At 42.0% G+C, this 26,072-nt stretch overlaps 2 protein-coding genes across 3 annotated transcripts in view; one reads left to right on the top strand and one right to left on the bottom strand.

The window, feature by feature from the left end:
• LOC141797746 (uncharacterized) overlaps window positions 1-18,237 on the top strand; it is a 62,229-nt gene extending 43,992 nt beyond the window's left edge. The window contains exons 2-4 of the mRNA XM_074679416.1: window positions 4,930-6,466; window positions 10,519-11,043; window positions 17,128-18,237. Of these exons, the coding sequence (XP_074535517.1) occupies window positions 5,125-6,466; window positions 10,519-11,043; window positions 17,128-17,150 (1,890 nt within the window). The 5' untranslated portion in view covers window positions 4,930-5,124 and the 3' untranslated portion in view covers window positions 17,151-18,237. The remainder of the gene's footprint in view (window positions 1-4,929; window positions 6,467-10,518; window positions 11,044-17,127) is intronic.
• A 5,985-nt stretch (window positions 18,238-24,222) lies between these two features.
• LOC141798429 (transmembrane protein 87A) overlaps window positions 24,223-26,072 on the bottom strand; it is a 28,663-nt gene continuing 26,813 nt past the window's right edge. For both annotated transcript variants that reach the window (XM_074680370.1, XM_074680369.1), the window contains exon 21: window positions 24,223-24,300. In XM_074680370.1, the coding sequence (XP_074536471.1) occupies window positions 24,259-24,300 (42 nt within the window). In that variant the 3' untranslated portion in view covers window positions 24,223-24,258. The remainder of the gene's footprint in view (window positions 24,301-26,072) is intronic.

Raw genomic sequence — 26,072 nt, forward strand, 5'->3', positions numbered from 1 at the left:
CAGCAGATTTAGCACTTTAGCATCGTCTCATACTCTAAGACCGGAAGTTGCTGCTTGGACATAACTTACTGTTATAGACATATAACTGCCCATCTGATGCTAGCATTAGCTGCATGCAGGATCCCCAGAAAAATGGCCAATAAGCTAACTGCACTATAAAAAGGAAGGCAGGTGTAGAAGGTCAAAGGTCATGGAAAAGCCTTGTTCAATAAATTCAAACCAACAGCGGTAAAACTGTAGACTCTGTGTCTCCTGAATCTATCCTGGCTGTTGGCCTTTATCTTGCCATCCTCCCAATTTTTCAATGGATGAATTCGATCCCTGAATATCTGTTCGCTTTGCTTTGTTTTATTTTGTCTTACCAGCCATCAACTTTATTTATAAAGCACTTTTAAAAACAATCACAGCTGTAAACAAAGTGCCGTACAGGTAGTTAAAAGGATGAAAACAGAACAGGCACACTAAAGAAAACATAGTAAAAACAACTAAAAGCAAATAAAAGCAGATAAAAAGGAATAAGACCGGGTAACAAAACTAAGTCTCACGATGTTAAAAGCCAAAGAATAAAAATGGGTTTTAAGACGATTTTTAAAAGTGAAGGTCCTAAACAGTGACGTATAAGCATGATGGCAGCCATCTTTAAAACAGCCAAACAGCTGCTGTAATCCTGCTGGGGCCTACCTCCATTAGGGACGGGTACCTTTCACATCTGAAACGATACAGTATCATTCCCTGGTACCTGGCAATCAGTATCAGAACTCAACAGTACCAATTTTCAGTACTTTTGTGTGTTTATGTGGTAAAAAATATTAATTTGTTTGATTATAAATCATGAAGTTTTTTAATTTAACTTATTTATTTCTCAGTATATAAACTTGTAATGCTGTGTTCAAGTTCAGTAGGAAAACTGCCTTCTTTCCCACTCCCTCACAGTCACCAGGATGTGTTTAGGCACTCAATCGTGGTACCTTTTGATTTCAAGACAACAGATACTCGGTACCACAGACAGAATTTGGTTGGTACCTATAGAAGTACCTAAATGGGTACCCATCCTGAACCTCCATTAAATTAACCTTTTGTTTTCACTGTTGGCACTGTCAGTTTTCATTAGGGATGGGTACTGAATAGGGACTTTTATAGGTACCGAACAAATTCTGTCAAAAGTACCGTGTACCGATTCATGTAAAATCAAAAGGTACCATGTTTCAGTACCTGAACGCATACTTGTGACTGTGAGGGAGTGGAAGAGTTGGAGATTTTCCATGCTGGACATGAACACAGCATTGCAAGATTAGATACTGAAGAACAAATGTGTTCAATTGAAAAAAAGTTTTATCATTAAACAAATTGATTTTTTTTTTTTACCACACAAAAAGATGTGAGGCCTAAACACAAAAAAGTATTGGTACAGATTGTCAGGTACCAGACATCTGTACCATATCGTCTCAAATGTGAAAGGTACCCATCCCTAATTTTCATTGCTAACAGCTGGAGGTGCATCAGGGACAGAGCCAGGATTTCACTTTTGGGCGGGCCTTAAATTGCAAAAGTTAGTAAATAACTATTCCTTTATAAATATAGATATAGATATAGATATAGATATAGATATAGATAGATATAGACATACAGTACTTTTACTACATGTGTTTTGAAGAAGGTTAGGTCGCTTTGATCCTTTAATATTTGATAAAACTTTAGAACATTTTAGGGCATCAGACGGTTATGTCTCTCAACAGTATCGTCCAGAAAGTGGCGCTCTAACGCACCAATGGGCTCAACTTTCCATGTATTACAGGCTGCAAGAGCAGCAACATTAACTACGGTTAAATAAAGACAGAAATCTACAGTCTTTCCCAAAATCTTTCTCTAGTCCTAACCGGTAAAACATGAGGCTGGATGAGTCATAACTTTATTACTAACAGGCTCAAAGGTTGACAAACTTGGGTTATTTTATAAAGACAGGCATCTAATGATAACAAACCAAGCGTAGAGTGACAAAATTTGATAATATCCTTCTTAAAAACCAATAAAAAGAAAGAAGAAGAGGTGGATTGCCGTTCAGAGTGATCTTAACAAGTTTTCTTTGTGTTTTTTTTGGATTAAGGGTCATGAATCGACAGACTTGCATTCATCAGGTTTTGCTCTTGTCTCGATGTAAATGTCAAAGATCAGCTGTTTTTTGTTCTTTGTTTCGAGCTGTTGGTCACAGAATATGTCGGTGAAACGAGCAGGCCTGTGAGCCAGCTTGATGTCTGAGCAGCGTTTTCGTCTGATGTCCCTGCGTTTCTTTCTCAGCAGTGCCCTCTGGGTAAATAACCCAGTTCTGCCAACACGGTCGTGTCATTCAAACCAGTGAGGAGGCTGCACTTTTCGCTCCGTCTGTCTGAGCCGTTAAAAACAAAAATCAATGAGTAAACCAACCAGCAGCCAGCCCGTCAGTCTGTTAGTGTATCAGTCAGTAAATTACCACGCCGACAGCCGGCTCGTCAGCCGTCGGGAGCTAATGGGAGTAAGCCGCCCAGTCAGTCAGTCGGTAAGCCAGTCAGCCGCCCCATCTCGCAGGCAGTAAGGCAGCGAGCACAGCCAAGATGGCAGCCAGTCAACCAGTAAGCCTTCCAGTTGGTCAGCCAGTCAGTCAGTTGTGGCAACAGCAGAGCGAGATTATCTGGAGCATGTGATGTACGTGTTTACACCTCCCGCTCCTTCTGTCCGACTGTATTTCTCTCAGCCTCCGTCTCTGCTGTGAGGCTGTTTCTCCACCTGAGTGCCCCCCCCCCCCACCTCCCCCCTCCTCTGTCTGACTCACTCCTTCACTCCCTCCTCTGAGAGTGTGTGACTGTGTTGGCTGAACGTCTGGACTCCAGACTCTCACAGCTGAAAGTCGGTTACTCCACATCAGCGTGTGACTCACAGATTCATTGATCTGCTGATTCATTCAGCGGCTCCTCCAAAGGTGTTACTACTCAGCTGCTTTAAAGGAGAAGTCCGCTCCGTTTTCCTCAATGACGACAATTATCCAGACGTTAGGCTGGGCCTCAAACTCCTCAGACTCCAACACAGATAACTTTACAAACAGCTGTAAACCTGTGGTATCAGGCCCAGCTCCAACTTTTTCAGAATTTCTTTGATTGTTTTTCTTTCCCAGGATGCTACTTTAGATTTGCGGTGTCTGGTATCTTTTGTTTATGGTCAAACTGGTCCATGTCTGTCCCATTTGATCAACAAATGTCATGTGTTAACTCACTGGTTTGTAAATACAACATCTGGATGGAGCGTGAGCTTGTTTACAGGACAACGGTTTCAGGATAAAAGACAAAAATATTGTTGCATTTTAGTCTCTCCTTAACATGGAAACAGCGTTTTAGCTGACCCAAACACAAACTTTTGAAAGCGTACCATACCATACCGTACCGTACTGTACTGTACCGTACCGTACCGTACCGTACCGTACCGTACCGTACCGTTGTAGTCTACCGTGTTGTGCTTGTGCTGCTCAATCTGCTGAATCTGTGACTGTCTTTAACAAAATGAGCATCTGTTGCTCCACTTTTGCACTCAGTTATAACAGTTATAGCACCAGCTACAGGCCTGGCATGCTTACTGCAGCAGTTTCAGTCCCTCAGCATTTCGTGTAAATGCTGATTTTTGTCTTTTGGGAATTTTGCATTTTGGAAGAACTGTCATGTTAACGGGGCCTAAGTGTTTTAATGGGTCTAGTCCAGAGGTCTGCAACAGGGGGTCCATGGAGGTACTGCAAGGGGCTTTGACAGTTCACATTTTTTAAATCATTATTATTACTATCATTAATTATTTAATTAATTAATTTATTTATTTATTTATTTATTATCATCAAAATTCTTTTGAATTTTTGCACATTTTTGCAAATAATTTGAACTGTTTTTTTGAAAAATGTTTTAATTTTTAATTTTATTTTTTATTCCTGAAAACTTAGCAAGTTTTTCAAATCACTTTTTTTTTTCAAATTTATAAAATTTTGGCAAATCTTTTGAAATTTCAAAAGTTTTGGATTTTTTGCACATTTTTTAAATTCTTTTTTTTTTTTTTTAAATACAAGTTTTTGAAATTTCAATTTTTTTTTGGAATTTTGGCGCAGTTTTGAAATTCCTTTTTTTAAACAAATGCAAATTAATGTAATTTAAAATTTTGGAATTTGGATTTTATGAAATCTTTATTACATTTTTTTTCCTGAATATTTAATTAAAAAAATTAAAAATAAAAAACTTAGACACCACATGTACTATTTTGTGACTACACACAAAAAAACTTCTCATTTTGATAGCTAGTCACTAGATTTGTACAATGGTAAGAATTTTATACCTTTTTTTGTCTTCATTGTGAAGATAAAGTAGGTTTTTTGGCTCCTGAATGACTTTAATCCAGGTGAGCTGAGGAAAAATGGCTCCTGTGACAGTTGCAGGCTGCAGACCCCTGGGCTAACATAACCTGTCTGAGCTTGACGGGACTTTCACACTCGGTGGAACGACGATGAAATATCCAGGCAGCTCAGAGCCGGTGAAAGGAATCATCAGTGTTTGAGCCACCCGCTGATGAGAGTGGAGCAGAATACTAATGCAGCTTTTCAGGATGTGGGAGCTTTTATTGCACGTTCTGCATCCTCCAGCCTGAGTCATCCCCATCAAAGAGGGAAAGTCAGAGAGTCTGTCCCACATCCAATCGAGCACGGTGCAAATTTGGGACGTGTGACTGATTAGGAAACATCATAATTGCGTTGCATTTCCCGCTGAGATGCTGTATTTTGTTACACTTCATTCCCCATTCACTGCACAGTCTAGACCAGACTAATTGAGTGTCTATGGCGCTGATTCAGACTATTAACCATCTGTGCCTCTTCCTCTTTCTGCCCCCTCCTCACCCCCATTACCTCCTGTCCTCTCCGTCTCTCTGCAGGAGTTTGGAGGACTAGTAGGATGCTGAGTACCTTTCCTCCTCGCCACTGTTCTCCACCCTGCTCTCCATGACCTGAGAGCCCCAGCACAGCGGGAGGAACGAAACACCTGAGAGAGGAAGAGGAGGGCAGAAGGCCAGGGAAGGAAGGAAGGAACCCACTTTTTTTGTTCTTGTTGTTTGTTTTCCCTTTCCAAAATGGCGGCGACGGAGGCCAACGCGGCGCCGGTAGTCCAGGAAGACGGAAAAACCCCCGAAAGCAAGCCGGCAGAGGCAGAGCAACCGACTAAAAACGCCAACGCTAACTCAGAGACTGTCAACAGCGAGGTTGTGGATAAAGACGGCACGGCGGTCAACAGTGAAGTCGTGGAAAACAAAGAGACTGTGAATAACGACACAGCCGCAGGCGCCGACGAGGCCGAGGCCGCCGAGAGCGGGGACGCCGCGGCTCCTCAGAGCTCAGAAAACGCCTCCTCTACTGAGCCCAAGACCTCCTTCTTGGACTCCTTCCTCAACAAGAGCGGCCTGGGGAAGGTGATGGGGGGAAGGAAGAAGAAGGAGCAGAGTTCAACAGCCGCCGGAGGAGAAGAGAGTGCCGCCGAAGGAGGCGAGAAGGAGGGAGAGAAAGGAGCGGAGGAGGCCGTGGCAGCTGACGGAGGAGCAGAAGGAGGTGCAGAAGGAGAGGCGGCGATTGAGAAAGCTCCAGAGAACGGAGAGAAAGAGGAGGAGAAGAAAGCAGAGAAGAGCAAACCTGCAGAGGCCAAATCCACGGTGCGGGACCTGATCAGGAAGCCCGTGGCCCGGATCTTCTCCCACCGCAGCACCGACAAGAAGGATGGCGCCGAACCCCAGAAACCCGTCAAGGTCCGGTCCAAGTCCCTCGACCGGCTGGAAGATGCTGAAGCACTTAACACCACCGCTGACTCCACCATCGAGGAGGGAGGAGCAGCAGGAGGCGCAGAGGGAGGCGCGGAAGAGGAACAGAAAGCCTCGTCCTCCTCGGCAACCACCAAGCATATGAAGCGCTGGCACTCCTTCAAGAAGCTCATGGCTCAGAAGGCGCACAAGAAGAGCGGAGGAGGAGAGGACGGCAAGGAGGACGGAGCAGACGGAGAAGGAGGCGGAGACTCCTCCACGCTGGACTCCAAGGAGTCGGGGCAGAAGAGGTGGAAGCTGAAACGTTCCTGGACATTCCAGGGCCTGAAGAGGGACCCGTCCATGGTCGGCATCAGCGGCAAGGCCAAGGGCTCCGACAAAGACTCTGCCGACAAGCCAGAGGAGGGAGCGGCCGGCGTTGAGGAGGGAGAGGAGGCCAAGCCGGATGGAGGAGCGGCGGAGGAGGCGAAGGCAGAGGGCGGAGAGGAGAAGGCGGAAGGAGGGGATGAGGAGAAGGCGGGTGCAGCGGGAGGCGGGACGGTGACGCAACATGCCAACGAGATCTGGACATCCTTCAAGAAGCGCGTCATTCCCAAGTCCAAACGCGCCAACACGGAGTGCGCTCCCGGGGCGGAGGACGATGCCGCGGCGGCTGCTGCGTCGGGTAAGACGACAGTTGATACAGACAGTGAGATTTAGGCAATGGAGTCGACCCACTGAGTTTTAACTGAGCTTAAACTGGACAAGGAGTTAAGGCAGCAGTGCAAAAAGCTGCAGTTCCTCAAATGTCCACTTGAGGCTGACTCAAAAGTCCTGCGATTCCTTTCAACATCCATAGACGGCTTCACATTGTGACCGTTTTGGTCTTCCAAGGCTTTTTCTCAGCTTGCACACACTGTACCCAGAGTACGTTGGTATTTTTGAGTATTTTGTGTGTTTATTTGTGAAAAACTAACACCAATGAAGGTGGCAAGAAATCAGAAACAACACGGTTTAATGACTGTTTTTGGCGGCTGGATTTGCTGGCTGTGAAAGGTAGACTCGGATTGGTCTTTCCTTGTTTGGATGTTAGAAACATCCTGGAATCGTTCCCAAACTTCCTGTAAACGAAGCCAAAATGTGTAAAATTAGAGCCAGAGGCTTTAAGGAAGTTCTTTGATAGCTTCTGTTTAATAAATGCAGACCAGACGTTCACTCCAAGGACAAAACTTTCACATGTCCCGGAGAGTCTATCAGGTTTTAAAGCAGCAAAGTGTTTTTATTAAATCTCCCATCTCACAGAGTTCAACGTGAACAGCGTTAAAATATTCAGACGGGGAGCCTGACAGCGTGTTCACACTCCTTCCATGTCTGTCCTTGTCCAGGGAGCGCAGACAGGAGTTAGTGGCTTGCTAACTCTAGGGGAGGTAATGTAATTGAACATTCTCCCAAATAAAATATTCAACGTCTGATGTGAAATTCAAATCTCTCTGCAGCTTCAGTCAACAGCAAAGACTAAATTTAACTCACTCTCTACCCCTGGCAGAGGAAGAAAAATGGGACAAAAACACACAGCCCAGAGCTCTTTGTGTTTCAGAGGAAGCTCATGATGTTTTAAACAGGCAGGCTGCTTCAGCTTACACCTGTGATTAGCTCCAGTTTAATGAATGGGTGCCAAAAACAGGTGAGGTAAACCAGCGTCCTCCAAACGACTCTTCACATCTATACGATTATTCAAAAGAAGCGTGGAAAGACTGATCTGCTCCATCCTGTATGAATGTTATTCTGTTTTTGTTTCACAACACCTGAAATGCTGAGGGGTACCTTAAAACATGTTGTATAGGGAGTCAACAGCATTAAGCCAAAGTCGCCATGCTAATAGGTAGCTTGCAAAATTCCACAAAAGGTAGAAGGTAGAAAACGGCAGGAAACAAGCTCAACAAGAAAGCCATTGCCTTTCTGGAAAATGATCCTGAAAATACGCTTAAAGGTACCATGACAGATGCTGGCTGAGAGGGTACCTTAAAACAGACTAAACTATTCATGAGAACAAACTTAATACACATCGCAGCAGCTATCCTGAAACAGTATAATGAAGGGATCCTGAATGTTGCTCAGGGGTTCCCTGAAAATGGTACAATAAAGCCCCCAACTTAGGGGTACATTGAAACAGTCATAATTATAAGTTAATGCAAAAGAAAAACAACCTTAAAACTGAAGTTAAAAGTCTGTTAAAGAAGAATTGATCTTGGATTAAATGTCATCCAATATACCAGAAATGGTACCCTGAAAGCCATGTAAAAAGGGTACCACAACACAGAATTACTGTCTTTAAACAGATTTCAACAGCTATTCAACAGCTATATTTACAGCTAAACAAAATATGTTGGGGGGTGATAATCAAAAACATACTTCTGTCCCTTAAAATGCACTGAAACACCCACTAGAGGTACCTTAAAACAGTCTTTTTTCTAAAGCTAGAGAACAACCTTAAAACGGAAGTATATCTTGTTATTACTGTGCAATATAAAGGATGTTTTATATCCAAAGAATTGCCAATATACCCAAAAAAGTAGTAAGTAAGTAAGTAAGGTGGTGCCTAGAAACTGTTAAAGGGTAGCTTATAATAGACCATAAAGGGTACCATGAAACCATACTGTAGGGTATTTCAAAATGGATTTAAACATAACATAGAAAAAAAAGGTTATGTTAAGTGTGCTGCAGGGTACCTTGAAGCAGTCACAGAGAGCTAAGTCAAGACAAACTCAGCCTAAAGCAGAGGTCACCAAACCATCGATCGCGATCGACTGGTCGATCTTCAAAGCTTCCGCTATAGATCTTGAAAACAGAAGAAAAATGAATCACTTCTTATCACGCTTGATGAAGTTACGCCCAGAAGCACGCACAGTATAGACAAATGTGGACCATGGCTGGAAAAGTTGCTTGAAGAAAACAAATCCAAGCTTACTATGATCATTTGCCAGCATTTTCAGACGCGCTAACATGTCCCTCTGTGTTTTCTATGCTGTAATAATACACGCCATGACCTAAACATCCTGTGAGTCACCGAGAAAACTTCTGTTCTACGCTATGCCCAGATTTATTTGATTTAGCATTTCGTATCAGCTGATCGTTAACCCTCCTCGCGCTCATACAGGAGTCATCTTTTTGCTTCTTTTGGGACAGAAGTTTTAGTTTTCCTCCAGTTTTTGGTGAACAAACCTGAAAGTCTGTCAGCTTTCATATAACAGTTACTGTGTGTCTCTGTGCAGGGGCGTGTCCAGACTTTCAGACTGGGGAGGCTCAATGAGGGCAGGGGGGGTGCACACTTGTAAATTGTCACCATTTATCTTATTTATCTTCACTCTCTACTTTAAGAACTATGAATAACTATAATTTTATAGATATTAAATATCAGTTTGTGTTTTAGTTTAAAAACTTTAATATACATACTTTATTTTAAAGCAGCACTTTTAAGACTAAATTGATGAGATAAACCTTTGAATTACTATAAAAGGGACATTTAAAGCAGTAATGGAAAGAACATATTTAATGAAAAAATTCTGTCTATGCAACATTCCTTATTATTTAATAAATGACCATATTAATTTGATAGACACAGAGTCACATGTAGCCAAATCAAAGAACAGAAGTCATCTTATTGTCAGCCACCCACTGACCAGGCAATTGCCTGGGGCCCCCTGCTGGCCTGGGGCTCCAAGACAATGACTGTTATAAATAACCTCAGCTGTCATTGGCAGCTGAGGTGCAATGACACTGATATCGGGATCCCCCCTCAGAGGGGCCCCTCTCAGTAGTAGCTGACAGTACGCAGCAGCCAGCCGATTTCATGATCCCTGCCTCAATGTCCATCTTGCCTGGGGCCCCCAAATTCCTTGAAACGGCCCTGCTACTGACTGTCTCTGACTGGCTGTTTGTAGCTATGAGCCAGACTACAACACGTCAAAGTTCCATCTTTTCATAATGTTATAACATCCAAAGAGTTTCGGCAGGTAAGCAAAACAGCTTCTAACACTTAAATACGAGGGACTTGAGTATAGTTCTTACATCTAGGCTCGTTAAAACTGGAAAAACATAATGTGTTTTCCATTTTTCCTCAAGCCTTCAATAGGTAGATATTGCATTCACGCTGGTTGGGTTTAGAGATCTTGGGCTCAAAAAGGTTGGTGACCACTGCCCTGAAGGGGTACCTTAGAACAGGCTTAGTTTTAAAGCCAGAGAACAACCTTGAAACAGAAGTTTTCTCAAACAGATGAATAGATACTCAAGCAGATCTTTTTATTGAATAAGAAGGGTACCTTGAAAGTCAAGCTAAAGGGTACCACGAAACTCCAAAAACAGAAGAAAGGTGGAGCCCAGAACTGTTAAGGGGTAGCTTGTAATAGACCATAAAGGGTACCACGAAACCAGGGTACTCCAAAATCGATTTTAACTTAGTTTGGAAGAAAAACACTTGGGATAGGCACTTTAGAGGTATCCTCAAACAAAGGTGAAAGAGATTATGTGAAACATGCTGTTGGGTACCTTGATACAGTCACAGAGAGCTAAGCTCAGGGGTACCTTAGAACAGACTTAATGCCAAAATTTAAAAAGTTGGAGAACAATCTTAGGACAGAGGCAAACAGTTTGGTCATAGATTGAGATCTGCAGCATCACTCCACGTGTCTGATAACCCGACACGTGGTCGTTCTAACCCTGAACTTTCTCCGTCTCCAGGTGAGGAGGGCGCAGCAGAGGAGGGCAAAGACGCCAAGTCAGCCAAGGCCAAGCGGTCACACTTTGGCCGTGCAGTTTCCCTGAAGAACTTCATCCTGAGGAAGGGCAAGTCCACCAGCGTGGACATGGGCGAGGGCGCCAAGGAGGAGGAGGAGGCCACGGAGGCAGCGGAGGCCGCAGAGGGAGTAGAAACAGCCGAGGAGGCCGGCGCCGAAGGTGAAGCTGCCAACAAGGAGAGCAACGACAAAGACGCAGCGGAACCCGAGAAGCCAGCGGAGGAGGCTGCAAGCGGGGAGGAGGTAGCAAAGGAGGCGAAGGAGGTGGAGAAGACGCCGGCGGATGCTCCCGTGACCAACGGGGAGAACGGCTGCTCCAACGGCACGGGGGAGGAGCACGCCACACACAATCACCAGGACGAGGAGAAGACAACGGGGGGCAGCCCCGTGAAGAAGAGCAAGGAGGCAGGAGGAGCGAAAGACGAGGCCAACGCTAAGATCATCAACGCCACGGCGGCTGTGAACAGCGGTGAGTTACAGCACGCCGTCCGGGACTCTGACGAGCCACAAAACAGCAGCAGCAGCAAAGAAGGAGATACTAACAACAGACAAGACGCAAAACAAGCAGCAGCACTAACAAACCATAGCAGCACACTAACAGAGCGCCAGCTAGCGTTAGCCGTTAGCAGGGAGGAGGAGGAGGAGGAGGGGCAGAGAGAGGAGGCGGAGTCTCCGATTAATGGAGGTTATAACAAGGAGGCAGAGGAGGAGGAGGAGGAGGAGGAGGAGGAGATGAGGAAGAGGGATTTACGGGAGGCGGCGGTTGCTATCGTTCAGAACGTGATGTCAGCAGCGACTGACCAATTAGAGCGGGAGCTGTGCGTGGACAACGGTCTGAACGGCTGTTACGACGCCGACACGCGTTACTAGAAACACACACACTCGTCTTCGCACAAAAACACACGCCTGAGGAAAAACGTTAAGGTGCCAAATGTGACGTCACAGGAATTAGCACAAGCTACAGACGCATGCTAACACGAAAAAGTTTATATTTGTACAAATGTTTCAGAGATGAGTGAGATGATGGATTTGAAACATCTCACATGGCTTAAAGAGACTGACGTGGTTAGCTTAGCTTAGCATAAAGACTGCAAACAGGGGAAACAAACTGGCTTGCATGCTAACTTCTCATGCTAGCTTCCTAGAAAGCCACTTATGTTGGCATAAAGTGACTTTTTGGGATTAAAATTGGGCACAAGCCTCAAGAAATTTTTTTGATCATTAATTTTAGCTTCCAGACTGTTGGTTTTACTCCCAAATTACTGACACCATGACCCAGTGATTCCAACATATTTTGATTTTTAAGCCTTTTTTTACATAAATTTGTTAAATCTTAACCATAATGCAGCCTTAAATTTCTAGTTGACAAAGGATGCTAAGGATGCTTCTCATGCTTGCTTCCTATAAAGCCTCTTGTATTGGATTTACGTGACTTTTTGTTGATTAAAATTTGGCGCAAGCCTCAAAAACACTAATTTAAAAATTTGTTTTTGATCATTTATGAAAAATTTAGCTGTTTTTTAAGTTAATATATCAAACCGTTGCACTTTTTACTGTGCTAAAGTGAAGATTTACTGCTCCTTTGACCTGTAAACACAGAGAACTTTAGCTTTCAGACTGTAGGTTTGACAACCAAATTACTGACAACATGACCCAGTGATTCTAACGTTTTCTTATTTTGAGGCTTTTTTCAACATAATTTTGTTCGATTTGGGCCAATATGCAGCCTTTTATTTTCTAGGAGATAAAGGATGCTAACTTCTCGTGCCAGCTTCCTAAAAAGCCTCTTATGTTGGCATCACATGACTTTTTTTGGTTAAAATGGGTGCAAGCCTCAAAAACATTAACTTTTAGATATTTTTTTGATCATTTATAAAAAATGCTAAATTTTTTGTCTATCAAACATTCGCTTATTTTACTCTTCTAAAGTAAAAATTTACTGCTCCTTTGACCTGTAAACAAGATGTATTTTAGCCTTCAGACTGTTGGTTTGACTGCCAAATTACTGACACCATGACCCAGTGATTCCATCATTTTCTGATTTGAAGTCTTTTTTAAAAAACAGAATTTTGTTAAATTTTAAACATTATGCAGCCTATAATTTCTGGGAGGTAAAAGATGCTAATTTCTCATGCTAGCTTCCTAGAAAGCATCTTGTGTTGGCATGGCGTGACTTTATGTTGAATTAATTGGGTGCAAGCCTCAAAAACTTTGAATTATTTTGATCATTAATGAAAAATTCTAGCTGTTTTTGTGTAAATTTTTCAAACATTTGCACATTTTACTCTTCTAAAGTTAAGATTTACTATTCCTTTACCTGTAAACAGGAAGTATTTTAGCCCTGAGACTGTTGGTTTGACTCCCAAATTACTGACACCATGACCCAGTAATTCCAACATATCTGATTTTGAGGCTTTTTTTAAAACATGATTGTATTATGCAGCCTTTAATTTCTGGGAGATAAAGGATACTAACTTCTCATGCTAGCTTTCTAAAAATCATCTTGTGTTGGCATCACATGACTTTTTGTTGATTTAAAATGGGAGCAAGTTTCGAAAACATCAACTTTAAGAATTTTTTTTTGATCATTAATGAAAAATTGAGCTTTTTTTGAATAATTCTGTCAAACATTTGCTTATTTTACTCTTCTAAAGGAAAGATCTACTCCTTTGACCTGTTAACAAGGAGTATTCCATCTTTTAGGCTGTTGGTTTGACTCCCAAATTACTGACACCATGACCCAGTGATTCCATAATTTTTTTAATTTAAAGCTTTTTTAAAACGTAATTTTGTTAAATCTGAACCATTGTGCAGCCCTAATTTCAAGAGATAAATAGGATGCTAACTTCTAATGCTAGCTTCCCAAAAGCCTCTTGTGTTGGCATGACGTGACTTTTTGTTGATCAAAATTGGGCTCAAGCCTCAAAAACATTAACTTTTAGAACAACTTTTGATCATAAAAGAAAAATTTTAGCTGTTTCTGAGTAAATCCATCAAACATTTGCTTATTTTACTCTTCTAAAGGGAAGATTTAGTACTCCTTTGACATGTAAACAAGGAGTATTTTAGCTTTTAGACTGTTGGTTTGACTCCCAAATTACTGACACCGTGACGCAGTGATTCCAACATCTTCTGGCTTTTTTAAACATAGTTTAAATTTTAATCATTGTGCAGCCTATAATTTATGGGAGAGAAAGGACAGCTTGTTTTTCCAAAGCTGCTTGAGTCTTTATGCTAAGCTAAGCTAAAAACGAACTATATATTTTGAATTTCATACACACAGAACCACTTTTTATGCAGAAGCACTTATACATAGGCATGTTTACTTCCCTCTGAGGACTGCATGACAGAAAAATTGTCGAGTTCTTCCTGAATCCCTTTAAAGAAACTGTAGTGGGTTTGTTTTGTAAACGTTTGTTCAGGAGCAGAGAGAAGGAGAGACAGAGCAGCTTCCCTTTCATTCCTCGAGCTTATTTTATTAAAATGTCAAGTTCACGAGCAGCCGAACAGTGGGACCATTTAACGCGGGATCAGGTGATGAGCGCAGACTCCCAGGCAGCTACGACTGAAGGCTGACTTTCCTGCAGCGTTTTCCCTCCAAAGCTCCATTTTTTTAGCCTTTTTTTCACGTTCCCGCCCACGAGCCGCTCTGAGCTGCTGGACTCTGAACATCAGGAGGTGAAGCGCCTCTGAACCAGAAGGTGATCTTTTCCCTCCTCCATTATTTATCACTTCCCAGCCTCCTCTCCATTCAGGAGCAGTGAGAGGCTCAGGGTCCAGCACCCCGCCTCGCTTTGATCTGAAACTGCCCGACAGATGTTTCAGGGGAGCATCGAGCAATCCCGCTGCTGCTGGCCGTACGGTTTTTCACCAGGACTCCTCCAAAAACTCACCAGCAACTGTTTTTATGAGAATATGAGGGTCAAAGTGAAGGGGAAAAGCACACGAGCTCTTCATGAGACTTTTTTGAATATGTCTACTCTTGGCTCCACCCACTAATAGGCCTCTAGAAAGCTGGCCAATCAGAGGGAAGTAGATTCGTGAAGTAGGGAGCCTTAAAGAGGCAGCATTTAAAGCATTTCAGACCATTTCTAAAACACTAGAAAGACAAAAATAGGTTGTTTTTTTCCGCTCCAATTTACGTAAAGTTACTACGGGGGCACCAGAGGGACAAAATACAGCTTAAAAAAAAATAATAATAATACCCCTCTTTAATGGCTGGTTGGAAACGTCTAATGTTTCATTTTTAAACGCAGGAGAATTAGTCTTGTTTTATATTTTCAAGAGTTAGCGCTTTGTCCACAGGGGGCGCCAAATACAACGCAAACTTTAGCTCTGTTTCCAACAAGTGGTCCGGTTCAGATCAGTACAGTTTGGTACAGGTCGGATCCTGTTTGTTTTTCCACAGCCAACCGTGCCCTTCTTGGGAGGCGGCGTGTAAGCTAGATGCTGCGTTAGCTACGTAATAGCGAGACGTGTACCCCACTAACAAATCAGTTTCACGCTGTTTGGTGACGTCATTTTCGAAACAAAGAGAAAGATCTCTACAGGAAGTCAATTGGAGATTTTATCGTGTTTCTAGCTCCACCTTCTGGGGTTGGATCAGTTTGTCTGACACCCCAACAGTAGGGAACCCAAAAGTGGGTCGGTACGGGTCGGTACACTTCAGTACGGGTCGGATCCTGTTTGTGTTTTCACAGCCAACGGCGTCCTTTTTGGAAGGCTGCGTGTAAGCTGGATGCTGCGTTAGCTACGTAATAGCGTGACGACGTAATAGCGTGACGACGTAGTAGCGTGACACAGTGTACCATGCTAATAAATCTAATGAAGAACAAAATTAAGGTAGTTTTAAGCTGTTTGGTGGCGCCATTTTCGAAACAAAGAGAAAGATTTTTACAGGATGTCAACTGGAGATTTAAATGTGTCAGGGTTTTGGGTTGTTCTTCATTATCGCTGTCGCACAGGAAATGACAATTCTTTCCACCAATCAACAGCCTGCAGTGTTTCTAGCTCCACTTTCTGGGGTTGGATCAGTTTGTCTGACACCCCAACGGAAGGGAACCAAAAAGTGGGACGGTACGGGACGGTGTTTGGTACGGGTCGGATCCTGTTTGAGTTTCCACAGCTAGTCATGCCCTTCTTGGTAGGCGCCATCTAAGCTGGATGCTGCGTTACCTACGTAATAACATGACGACATAGTAGCGTGACACAGTGTACCGTGCTAATAAATCCAACGAAGAAGAAAACAACGGTAGTTTTACACTATTTGGTGACGCTTTTTTCTAAACAAAAATAAATTTGTCTTCAGGAAGTTGCAGGGTTGTGTGTTGTTCTTTGTCACCACCGGAAGAGACAATTATTTCCACCAAGCAACAGCCTGCAGCGTTTTCTAGCTCCACCTTCTGGGGTCGGATCACTTTGTCTGGCACCCCAACAGAGAGTACCAAAAAGTGGGACGGTACGGGTCGGTACAGTTTGGTATGGGTCAGATCTTGTTTGTCTTTCCACAGCCAGTTGTGCCATTCTTGGAAGGCTGCGTGTAAGCTGGATGCTGCGTTAGCTACGTAATAGCATGACAACTTAGTAGCGTGACATGGTGTACCGCACTAGGAAGAAGAAAATGAGGGTAGTTTTATGCTATTTGGTGACGCCATTTTCGAAACAAAGAGAAAGTTCTCTTCAGGAAATCGCAGGATTGTGTGTTGTTCTTTGTCACCACAGGAAGTAACAATTCTTTCCACCGTTTAACAGACTACAGTGTTTCTAGCTCTACCTTCTGGGGGCAGATCAGTTTGTCTAGCACCCCAACAGAAGGGAACCAAAGAGTGGGACGGTACGGGTCGGTTTCAGTCAAACATCAGGAGCTTTTGAGGAACCAGAGTTTCAGCAGATTTGACGTTTTCCCAGAGTTTGTTTTACGTATAAAGAAAAAACTGATACAGGTTTAGTCTGAGGTCTTAAAAAGGGAAACGTGGGGATCAAACCGGCCTCTTAACTAGCCGTGGCTGCGGTAGTTAGCTCTGTTTGCTGCGGAGGAGGAAAGCGGGTTTAGCAGACATCAATAGAGTTGAGTCCATCAACGGATTAGCGGGCAAAATCAAAGTGTCACGGAGCCTCTTCAACAAGCCAGATTAACGAGCTGTCTCCCTCTCCGTCTCTCTGCGGGTGGGGTGAGGGTGGGGGTGAGGGTGGGGGTGGGGGGTCAGACAGACAGATGACGACACACCAGGGGGCGCCGCTGTTTTCATTTCAGGGGGAAATTCACTCGCTGGGGTCAAAGAGGGAGTGAAAAGTGACGTCCTCCTGTTCATGTGCTGATCCTCTGACATGTGAAGCTCTGTCTTCTTCTTGTGTTGTTGTGTTGTTGTTTACTTTGTGTACGTCCTTTAAATATCGTAAACTAACCCAGCACTAGTTAGAAACATCTGTACTAAACCACTAAACACACATGCAACATGTAACCCTTTTTCTATGACTGTTATTTCTTCTCTTTATTATCCTTTTTCCTATTTTTTAATTCATTTTTTCAATCTCTTCTGTTATCATTTACCAGACAAAAAGGCGGGAAACGTGTGAGGCCACACAAAGAGGATTAGAACTGCCCGGGATTCGCTGAGCAAGGAGCTCTGAGCCCCGCCCCCTCACCACCCTCACCCTAACTCCTCCTCCTCCTCCTCCCTGCCCTCCCTTCATCCCTCCTCCTCCTCCTCCTCCTCCTCCCGATAAACGGAGTAATCACGTGTAAACAGATCACCACGGTGAGAATGAGAAAGATGCAATTCATGTCGAAGAGAAGTGAGAGTTAATAATCACTCAGAAAGCAATAATTCAAGCCCCTCTTCCTCTTTTCATCCCCCTCATCCACCCATCCATCCACCCACCCCTCCGTCCGATGCATTTATACATACGAACAAACATGTACATCCAGTGTTTTTATTTTTTCTTTGCTTGTCTGTGAGATTTTATATTGTCTACGAGAGAAAAGAAAAATGCAGAAATGTAAAAAATGAAAATCGAGACATTCCACCCCCTCCCTTTTTTCTCCCCCTTCCTCCTCCTCTCCTCCTCCTCCTCCTCCTGCTCCCGCCGTCCTATTTTTTCCTCCTACTTAACTCTGCTCTCCGTCTCTACCGACTCCTGATTGGTGGATTTAAAGAACAAAAAAAAAAAAAAAAAAGACTGTTAGTTTTATATCGACGGCCATTTTGGTTTGTAGTCCCCCCTTTTTCCCCTCAACCTCCCCCTTCGCTCCCCTCCTCTTCCTCCCCCATCAGTAGATATTTGACAGTACAGCAGGACCATGTTGCTACAGTATATAAACTGCCCTGAGGACTGCCACTTCCCAACCAACACTGCAATGTCTTCAGCTCTGTGTGTTTAATGTTTTTAGACTGTTATATTGTGTACATGACTTAAAAAAAAAGAAAAAAAGAAAAAACCACCATCAAATATTAAAGTCAAATGTTTTTTTCCTGTTCGGTTTGGAATTTTTCTCTGTTTTCTTTCTTGTTTTATTTTCTAAAAACACATGTTCTCACCGTTACCGCAGTCTGATGATATGCTGTAATTAAAAAATAATAATAATAATGATGATGATGTTTTGTTGGTCCAAGTTTTCACATGTCCGCTAGCAAATTGTCAAGAAAAAATAGTACAATAAAGACTAAAATCTAACAACTAAACTGCAAGTCATTGTGGGCTCTTTTTCTATTTTTATCTGAGGGGGCGGGGCCAGGGTGACACGCCGGGACGCCATTGGATGCTCATTAATCTGTGTATCGATAATCTCATCCCTTTACGTAATGGGAGCAATAATAGGAGATTTCTTTGTATTAAAGTAGATCTGTATGTATTATCTGGCAGCAGGCGGGGGGACGTCCATATGCCAGCAACAGGCCGCAAACGCCAACACCGCTGCTGCTGCGGCGCCATGTTTACATCCAGCACGTTTAGATGAACCCTGACAGGACGCTGTGCTCTCAGAAAAACCCTCTGAAACCTTCACGGTGCCTCCTTTCACACACTTCTGCTCTGAGGGATGTTTCAGGCCGTGTGTCTCTGACCCGGCTGTTGTGACATCCTGCGGGGTTATCACTGAGATCTGAGTGGTCTCAGGAGGATTAACGGGATAGATGATATTTATTTGTGTACATAAATCTCCAATGAAAAAGGGATTTGAGTTCAAAGGGTAAGGAGAGGCAATTTCAGCGTGCAGCAGTCATGACATAAAAACAGGATCTGTCAAAGCACATGTGGAAAAATAAAGAGACAAATTTATAAAATAGAATTAAAATTACCTGAAATGTGAAATTTTGAGACAAGAAATTAAAAGAAAAAAGAAGTTTATCTAAAATAAATAAATATATAAAAAGATAAATATAGATAAAATATGTATAAATAGAATAATATGACAAGTGCCAACTAAGATAAAAAAAATCAATAAATAATAAATAAAATAAAAAATAAAAAAAAGACAGAAGTGTTTTCTTTTAAACTTTTATAGTTGAAGGTGTCTTCATAATACTTTAAGTTAACTCCTTAAGGTTTATATTAGTGTTCTGTAATATATATATATATATATATATATATATATACGTATATGTATATAAAAATAATTATGAAACTATGAATAACAAAGGAGTTTATCCTGAAAATAATAAAATATACTGAAAAATCAATGAAAGAATAAAAGTTCAGTTTAGAAAAATCAGTAAAATATTGGATAAATGCAATAAATTAAAATCTACATTTGAATATAGATATATATTTAAAGAGGAAGCAGTGAGAAAAATACAGTATACAAGAATACAAGATGGCTAAAGTAAAAAAAAAAGTAAATAAATAGAGGGAGCAGACAGGATATTAATAAATCAACTGAAATGTGAAATTTGGAGACAGGACATTAAAAGAAAAAAGAAGTTAATGTAAAATAAATAAATAAATACATACATATAGATAAAATATGTGTAAATAGAATAATATGATTAGTGCCAACTAAGATGAAAAACATAAATGAATGAATAATAAATAAAATAAAAAATAAATTAAAAAAATTAGACAGAAGTGTTTTCTTTTAAAATTTTATAGTTGAAGGTGTCTTCATAATACTTTAAGTTAACTCCTTAAGGTATATATTAGTGTTTGAGATATATTAATTTAAAAAAAAGGTATGTATTAAAAATCACTAACCAGGAGCTTAAGACACTAAATGAAACTATGACTAATAAGTGAGTTTATCTTAAAAATCAATGAAAGAATACAAGTCCAGTTTAAAAAAATAGAAAAATATTTGATAAATGCAATAATTAATAATCTACATTTGAATAAGGAGATATATTTAGATAAAATAAAAACAATAAAAAAAACAAAAATAAATTATGAAAATATCTAAAATTAAAATATAAAGTTTCTCCATTTGTACATTTTCTAGAAAACTGATCTATTTACTTATTTGGTTTTTAAAAATTCTTACTTCTCCATTTTTCAGCTGTCATCATTCATTTAACAATATATAAATTTATATAAAAACTAAATTTAAAGCTCCTGTGAGGAACTATTGGGTTGTGTCAATTTGGCGCCCCCCTGTGGAAAGAAAAAAAAACTATCTTAACCTTTTGAAAATTTTGTCTTTTATAGACCAGGCAGCTTTTCTGACCAAAAAATGTCATTTCGATTTATTTTTCAACAACAAATAAGCAATTAATTATGGACATCAAATGTTGTGGTATTAATTTTTGCATTCTCACGTTTCGTCTTTTTTTTTTTCAATAGCGTTTTCAGTTTTGGCTTTCTGTTACCTTTTTTCTGCCTGGAAGGAAGGGGTTATGATTGTGAGATTTGCAAATCATATACACATCAGAATGCAAACATAATCAAAATGACATAAAAAATTAATAATGTTAATATTAAAAAAGGTTAACAGGAAGTTCTTCAAGCGTAATATTGATCATATGGTATGACAATGATTAAAATTACAAATTCAAAGTTAAACCTGTCGCACTCCAGTATCCTGCTCTGTTAACTGCTGTGATGCGGCTGCACCGTCATGCTTCGTTCAGAATCAAACTGCTTCAGTGATATTTTTACTAAAGTTTCAGCTTGTTTTTGTTAAAATAAATAAAGTTTCTGACTGTTTAATGCACTTTTAGGGTGGTAATTAAGTCTATATTGAAGTTAGTTGTTTAAATCTCGACGTATATAAAGATAAAAAGTTGAGATTGTCTTAAATTTCTGTTTCTACTTGTGAAACTTTTTGGATTGGCTTCATGGAGTCAGAATAAAAACGTCTCCTCATCTTAACCTCAGGATCACGTCAAACTGCCATCATCCTCAAACAGACCCTGTCAGCGTCCCTCTGAGAGCTGACGGGCCACATGTTGAGCCTCACCGCAGCACTAATAACACATGTCTAGCCGTCTGTGGAGTGTGCGCTGACGATAATTCCCTACTGTCAGTTGAAATCGGCAGCATACTGTCTTGCTGTCAGGCCAAATCTGTGGGATTATGTTATTACAGCCGTAATGCCAGAGTACAGTAGCTGCACACACACACACACACACTGAACACACACACACACACACATTCACTCAGAAACAATGTGTGTAAACTGCTGCTTTGTGGTTGAGGACACTTTAATTGACAAAGCGGGGAAACGACGGTGTCAGGTTTGACGGCTGTGAATGAAGCGATGAAGTCGCGCGGAGCCTGATCTGAACACGGCTCTGAGCAGCAGATGGAGGGAGCGTGGAGATAATTATGATGTCTGAGTGTTACCGCCGTCTTTAGATTTGTCTTCCCGTGGTTAAGGTCAGAGACGTTGAAGTGCCAGAACAGATGGATTACATGCCAGGATTATAACGCAGAGACACTGGCTGCTAAATACAGAGCCAACGCCTACACGTGGCGAGCTTCTGTCTTTACGATGAAGCTTTAAATCATCCTGTCTTTATTCCAACGTTACAGAAAAAATACTAAGTGTGAGAAGGAGAAGCTGAGTGACATTTAGGCTGCAGCTGCTATCAATAGATCAAATTAGAGTCTGCAGAAGGAGGATTCGGGGTCAGGTTTGAGGATGTTTGACACAGAAGGAGAAGAAGGACGACAGAGACCAGAACCAACTCCAGATGGTCTAAAGACAACAATAAAGCTGTTCAGTCATCACCATCAGTTATGAAAGAAGTTAACATAATACAATAGAGAAGGAAGACCAAAATTGCAGTTCCCTGAGTGTCCACTAGAGTCTGTCTCCAGTAGTGAGTCAGTCCCCATAGAGCTCCATGTTAAAATCTTTACATCAGAACAAAACATCTAACAACTTTACAGTTTAGTTATCTATATACTGCACATCTTTGTACAGCAGATTAAGGGCCATTAACACGACAATGGTTTTAGGCTGAAACGCAAGTTTTGTTGCATTTCAGCCTCTTGTTAAGACGGAAACAGCGTTTTAGCCGACCAAAGACACAACCTATTAAAGGTATTAAGTCTTTTAGTGAAATGTGTGGGTCTTTGTCTTTCCTCCCAGCCCACAAAATGTGATATTTGATGACCAAACTTGTTCTTAGTAGAGCTTGTTAATGTAAAATCCTGACCTAAAACGAGCTGTTTGGAATTTGGGGATTTGCCGATGTCAGCGATTCCCTTTTTTGACCAATCAGGAGCAAGTCTGACCTGATTGGTCCACCGGAGCAGATACCCCCAAACCCCCTCACTGGGAGGAGAATGCCAAAGTTGAGGAGCCATCACTGCTCTGTTTTTGGCTGTAAACAGCCACATAGTTCCATGCTCAAGCACCTCATCTCAGAAGAAGACAGACTAAGTGTCTAGAGTTCATTTATCAGGAAATGTTCCAGCTACACTCAGTAAAACTGAGCATGTGTGTGCTAGTCACTTCACGGCCAACTGCTTTTCCAACTCTGGACAGTCCAACAGAGGGCTAGCCAATAGACTGGTCCTGAATCCAGGCGCATTACCAACCATCCTCCAACAAACCTGGGACCCTGGAAATGTGAGTATTTTAAATGCTGTGTGCTGTGGAGCAGATGGAAGAGCTTTTCCTCAGTGTCCCCCCTGTCTCTGTGTTAGCTTCAGGATGCTAACTTTAGCTGCAGTTAGCCTGTTGTTTTAGCCTGTAATGTTACGGTAAACCAGCTTCTCTGTTTTCTAAACATTGTGCACTCAGAGCTCGTGGCGCCGCTCTCAGTGACGTGGAAGAGCGGGGCGGTATCAGCGGTGGCTCATTTACATATGAAGGCCACGCCCACTAATTTAGAGCGTTCTGAACAGAGGGGCTATGAGAGCCTGGAAACAATGCTGCTGTGCTTGATTTATTGGCTTTTTGCACCAAAACATGTTACTACCATTTCATGAAGACATCAATGATCCAGATTAAACTGCAGGAAAGGAGCAGGAGATGGGAACTTTAAGATGCTAAATGTCTTCAAGAAAGAAAAATCTGTCAGGGTGGATCCTTTCTTCTGCTCTGTCATGTCTTAAGACTGTACGATCACTGTGCTGCTCCATCTTTCATCCGTCGGCTGCTGTGGTTGTGAGTGACGGCTGGCGTCTGTCATTAAAGGCACACTCACTTTACAGATACTCACTAAACAGTAAGTAGAAAGATGTTTATCTTTCTACTTACTATTTCCAAAATCATTTTTCGTTTTGTCAGAAAAGTCTTAATCTGCCAATTTCTAAATCTGCAAAAATAACTAAAGCTTTAAATGTGTTTTTGAGGCTGCAGAGCTGTAACACTAACGCCTCGCACAGATCCCCCACAGGAAAACAAACATCAGAGCAAAAAACAAAGTAAATAACTCTCCCCGAGTCTGAATGATGAGTTTTTGATTTATTTACAAACCAAACAGCACAGCTCTGTACATAATCAGTGTTTGTGGACAACAGATGCTGCTGTGATGAGAAACACACAAACACAGAACTGGAAAACACTTCCTCCCCCAGGAGACTTCAGGCTGAGACAATCATCGAGACCCACACCGAGTCCTTCACGCTGATTAACAGAAAGAGACGAGGAAGAGACTCTGAGCCACTTCATGGCAAAATACTCTGATTTAAAGGAACAGTCTGAAATACTCGTCTCACATGTCTGACGTGTTTAAAACACGTCTGTGAGCTGGTTTATCTCACAGTCTGTGGATTATAACACATTCTTTATCATCGATACGAGAAGATAAGAGATAAATCTGTCGTCCGTCACGTCCGTGTTTTCTTCTTTTACCGCTTTGGTTTCAAAAAGGATCCAAATGAAGCTGCTCGATGTGGACGCCAAAAACAAAAACAAACGTCTGCAGGAGCCAAACGTCTGGAGACGATATCTGCACATCACATTTCCACGTGTAAACAGGGACGAGGCAAAAAGGAGCCGCAACATCAAATCTGTCAAAATATACTGTATATATAGAAATATAAATACAAACAGGCAATAAAAAGAAAATATCTGTGCTGCGCTGTGAGCGACTCCACTCCCAGTGACTGTACAATCAAAGGCTTAACGTCAGGGACTCAAACACCTCCACCTGTTTCCCTCTTTCCCCCATCTGTGCATCCATCCATCCCTCCGCCAACAAGTGCCTCTTTAAATCCACCTTATAACACCGCTTGTCTTTGCGCTTCATCTTTTTTTCCCTCTTTCCTTCTTCATGTTTCTCCTCTTCATCCGTCTTCTTTACTCCATCTTTGACATCTCGAACTTGGTCGCCATGGTTTCCTGAAACAGAAAAGAAACAGCTTTAAAGTCACAGACGCTCAGAATCCTGATTTTAAGATTTTTTATATCGACAAACATTTTCTTTTTTTTCCTTTCTTTTAACTTCATTTACAAAAAAAAGGGAAGCTCCAACATTGTCCATCATTTACAGGCTTTTCCAGTTTCTAGATTTTGACAGCAGAAGTCCCGCCCCTTTTTGATTTTGATTGGTTGATGAGAAAAAGAAAACCCTGACAAGCGCAACCACAAAAAAAGTTTAACTTTTTTCATCTGAAGAGGCATCAAAAACTTTTAGTTCCTGTTAAAAGTTTCTCAGACCTATTCCGTTGTCAAAGGCCAAAAACACCACCAGACCAGTAGAGGGCAGTAAACCCCATTTCCACCATACAGTACAGTTCAGTTCGTCTCAGTTCAGCACAAATTTTGTGGCGTTTTCTTTTACTAAAACCAGTACAGAACCTCAAATTATCGACCTTCTCGTCCCACTTTTTGGTTCCCCCCTGTTGGGGTGTCAGACTAAACCGATCCAAACCCAGAAGGTGGAGCTAGAAACACTCCAGTCTGTTGATTGTTGGAAAGACTCGTCACTTCCTGTGTGACAGTGTTGGTAAAGAACAGATAACCCTGACATGTTTAAATCTCCAGTCGACTTCCTGAAGAGAACTTCCCGTTTGTTTGAGCCGCGTTTCCACCAAGCAGTCCGGTTCGGTTCAGTTTGGTACAGTTAAGCCTGATCCCGTTTGCTTTTCCACAGCAAACTGTGCCCTTTCGCGGTAGATGGATGCCGAAAGCCACAGCTGTTAAACAATAGCGTGACGCCGTAGCAGCGCGACACAGATTACCCCACTAATAAATCCAACGAAGAAGAAAAACGCGACTCAGTAAATAAAGAGCAAAGATGAAGACATGCAGCATTTCGTCCTCTCTGTGATTAGCATGTAGCTCTTTGATACAAAGAACAATGAAGCTTTGTTTCAGAGAAGTCTGTGAGCCACCAGGAGAAATGCAGCCGCTGTCGCACAGAAAGTGACGATTCTTTCGGCCAATCAACGGTCTGCAGTGTTGTAGCTCCACCTTCTGAGAGCGGATCGGTTCAGTTTGGCACCCATACAGAAGGGTCCCAAAAAGTGGGACTGCTCGCCTCGGTTATTTGGGGATCTGTCCCGGGATAATACAGTGGAAACACCACAAAATGCGCGGCGTACCGAGACGAACCGAACCGGTCTGCTTGGTGAAAATGCGACTTAGGAAAATTGACGGCTGACACACAGCTATCAGCATTTGGCTTACACCCTGTCTACCAGGAAGGACACAGCTGGCTGTGGAAACACAAACAGGATCAGGATTTACTGATCCAACCCGTACCAAACTATACTGATCCAAACCAGACCACTTGGTGGAAATGAGGCTTTAGTTCCTGCTAAAACATTGCCAAGAACTAATTAGTTCCTGTGGCCTATTGTTGGTCTCACTGTAGGGCTAAAGACCCTGGTAGATCATGCAAAACAGCACTAGACAGTAGAGGGCAGTAAGACAACAACGGAGGGCTTTCAGAGAGAATGATACCAAAGCTGTTAGCATGGAGGACCTTCAACCTTTGCTGGTTTTGCTGGAGCTTTATTTACTATTAAATTGATTTAATAAGCTAGGTTTATTGACTCTTGAAAGGAGACAAGCTCTGGAGACGAAGCCATCTAAGGCCGGTTCAAGCCGTTTCTAAAAGCCCCAAACGGAGGGAGAAACAGCGGACTGACGCTCCTCAGAGATGGAGC

This window comes from Halichoeres trimaculatus, unplaced genomic scaffold (assembly GCF_033239565.1).
Source record: "Halichoeres trimaculatus isolate MK-OKI-2021-1 unplaced genomic scaffold, fHalTri1.1 fHalTri1_scaffold_9, whole genome shotgun sequence".
Taxonomy (NCBI): Eukaryota; Metazoa; Chordata; class Actinopteri; order Labriformes; family Labridae; genus Halichoeres; species Halichoeres trimaculatus.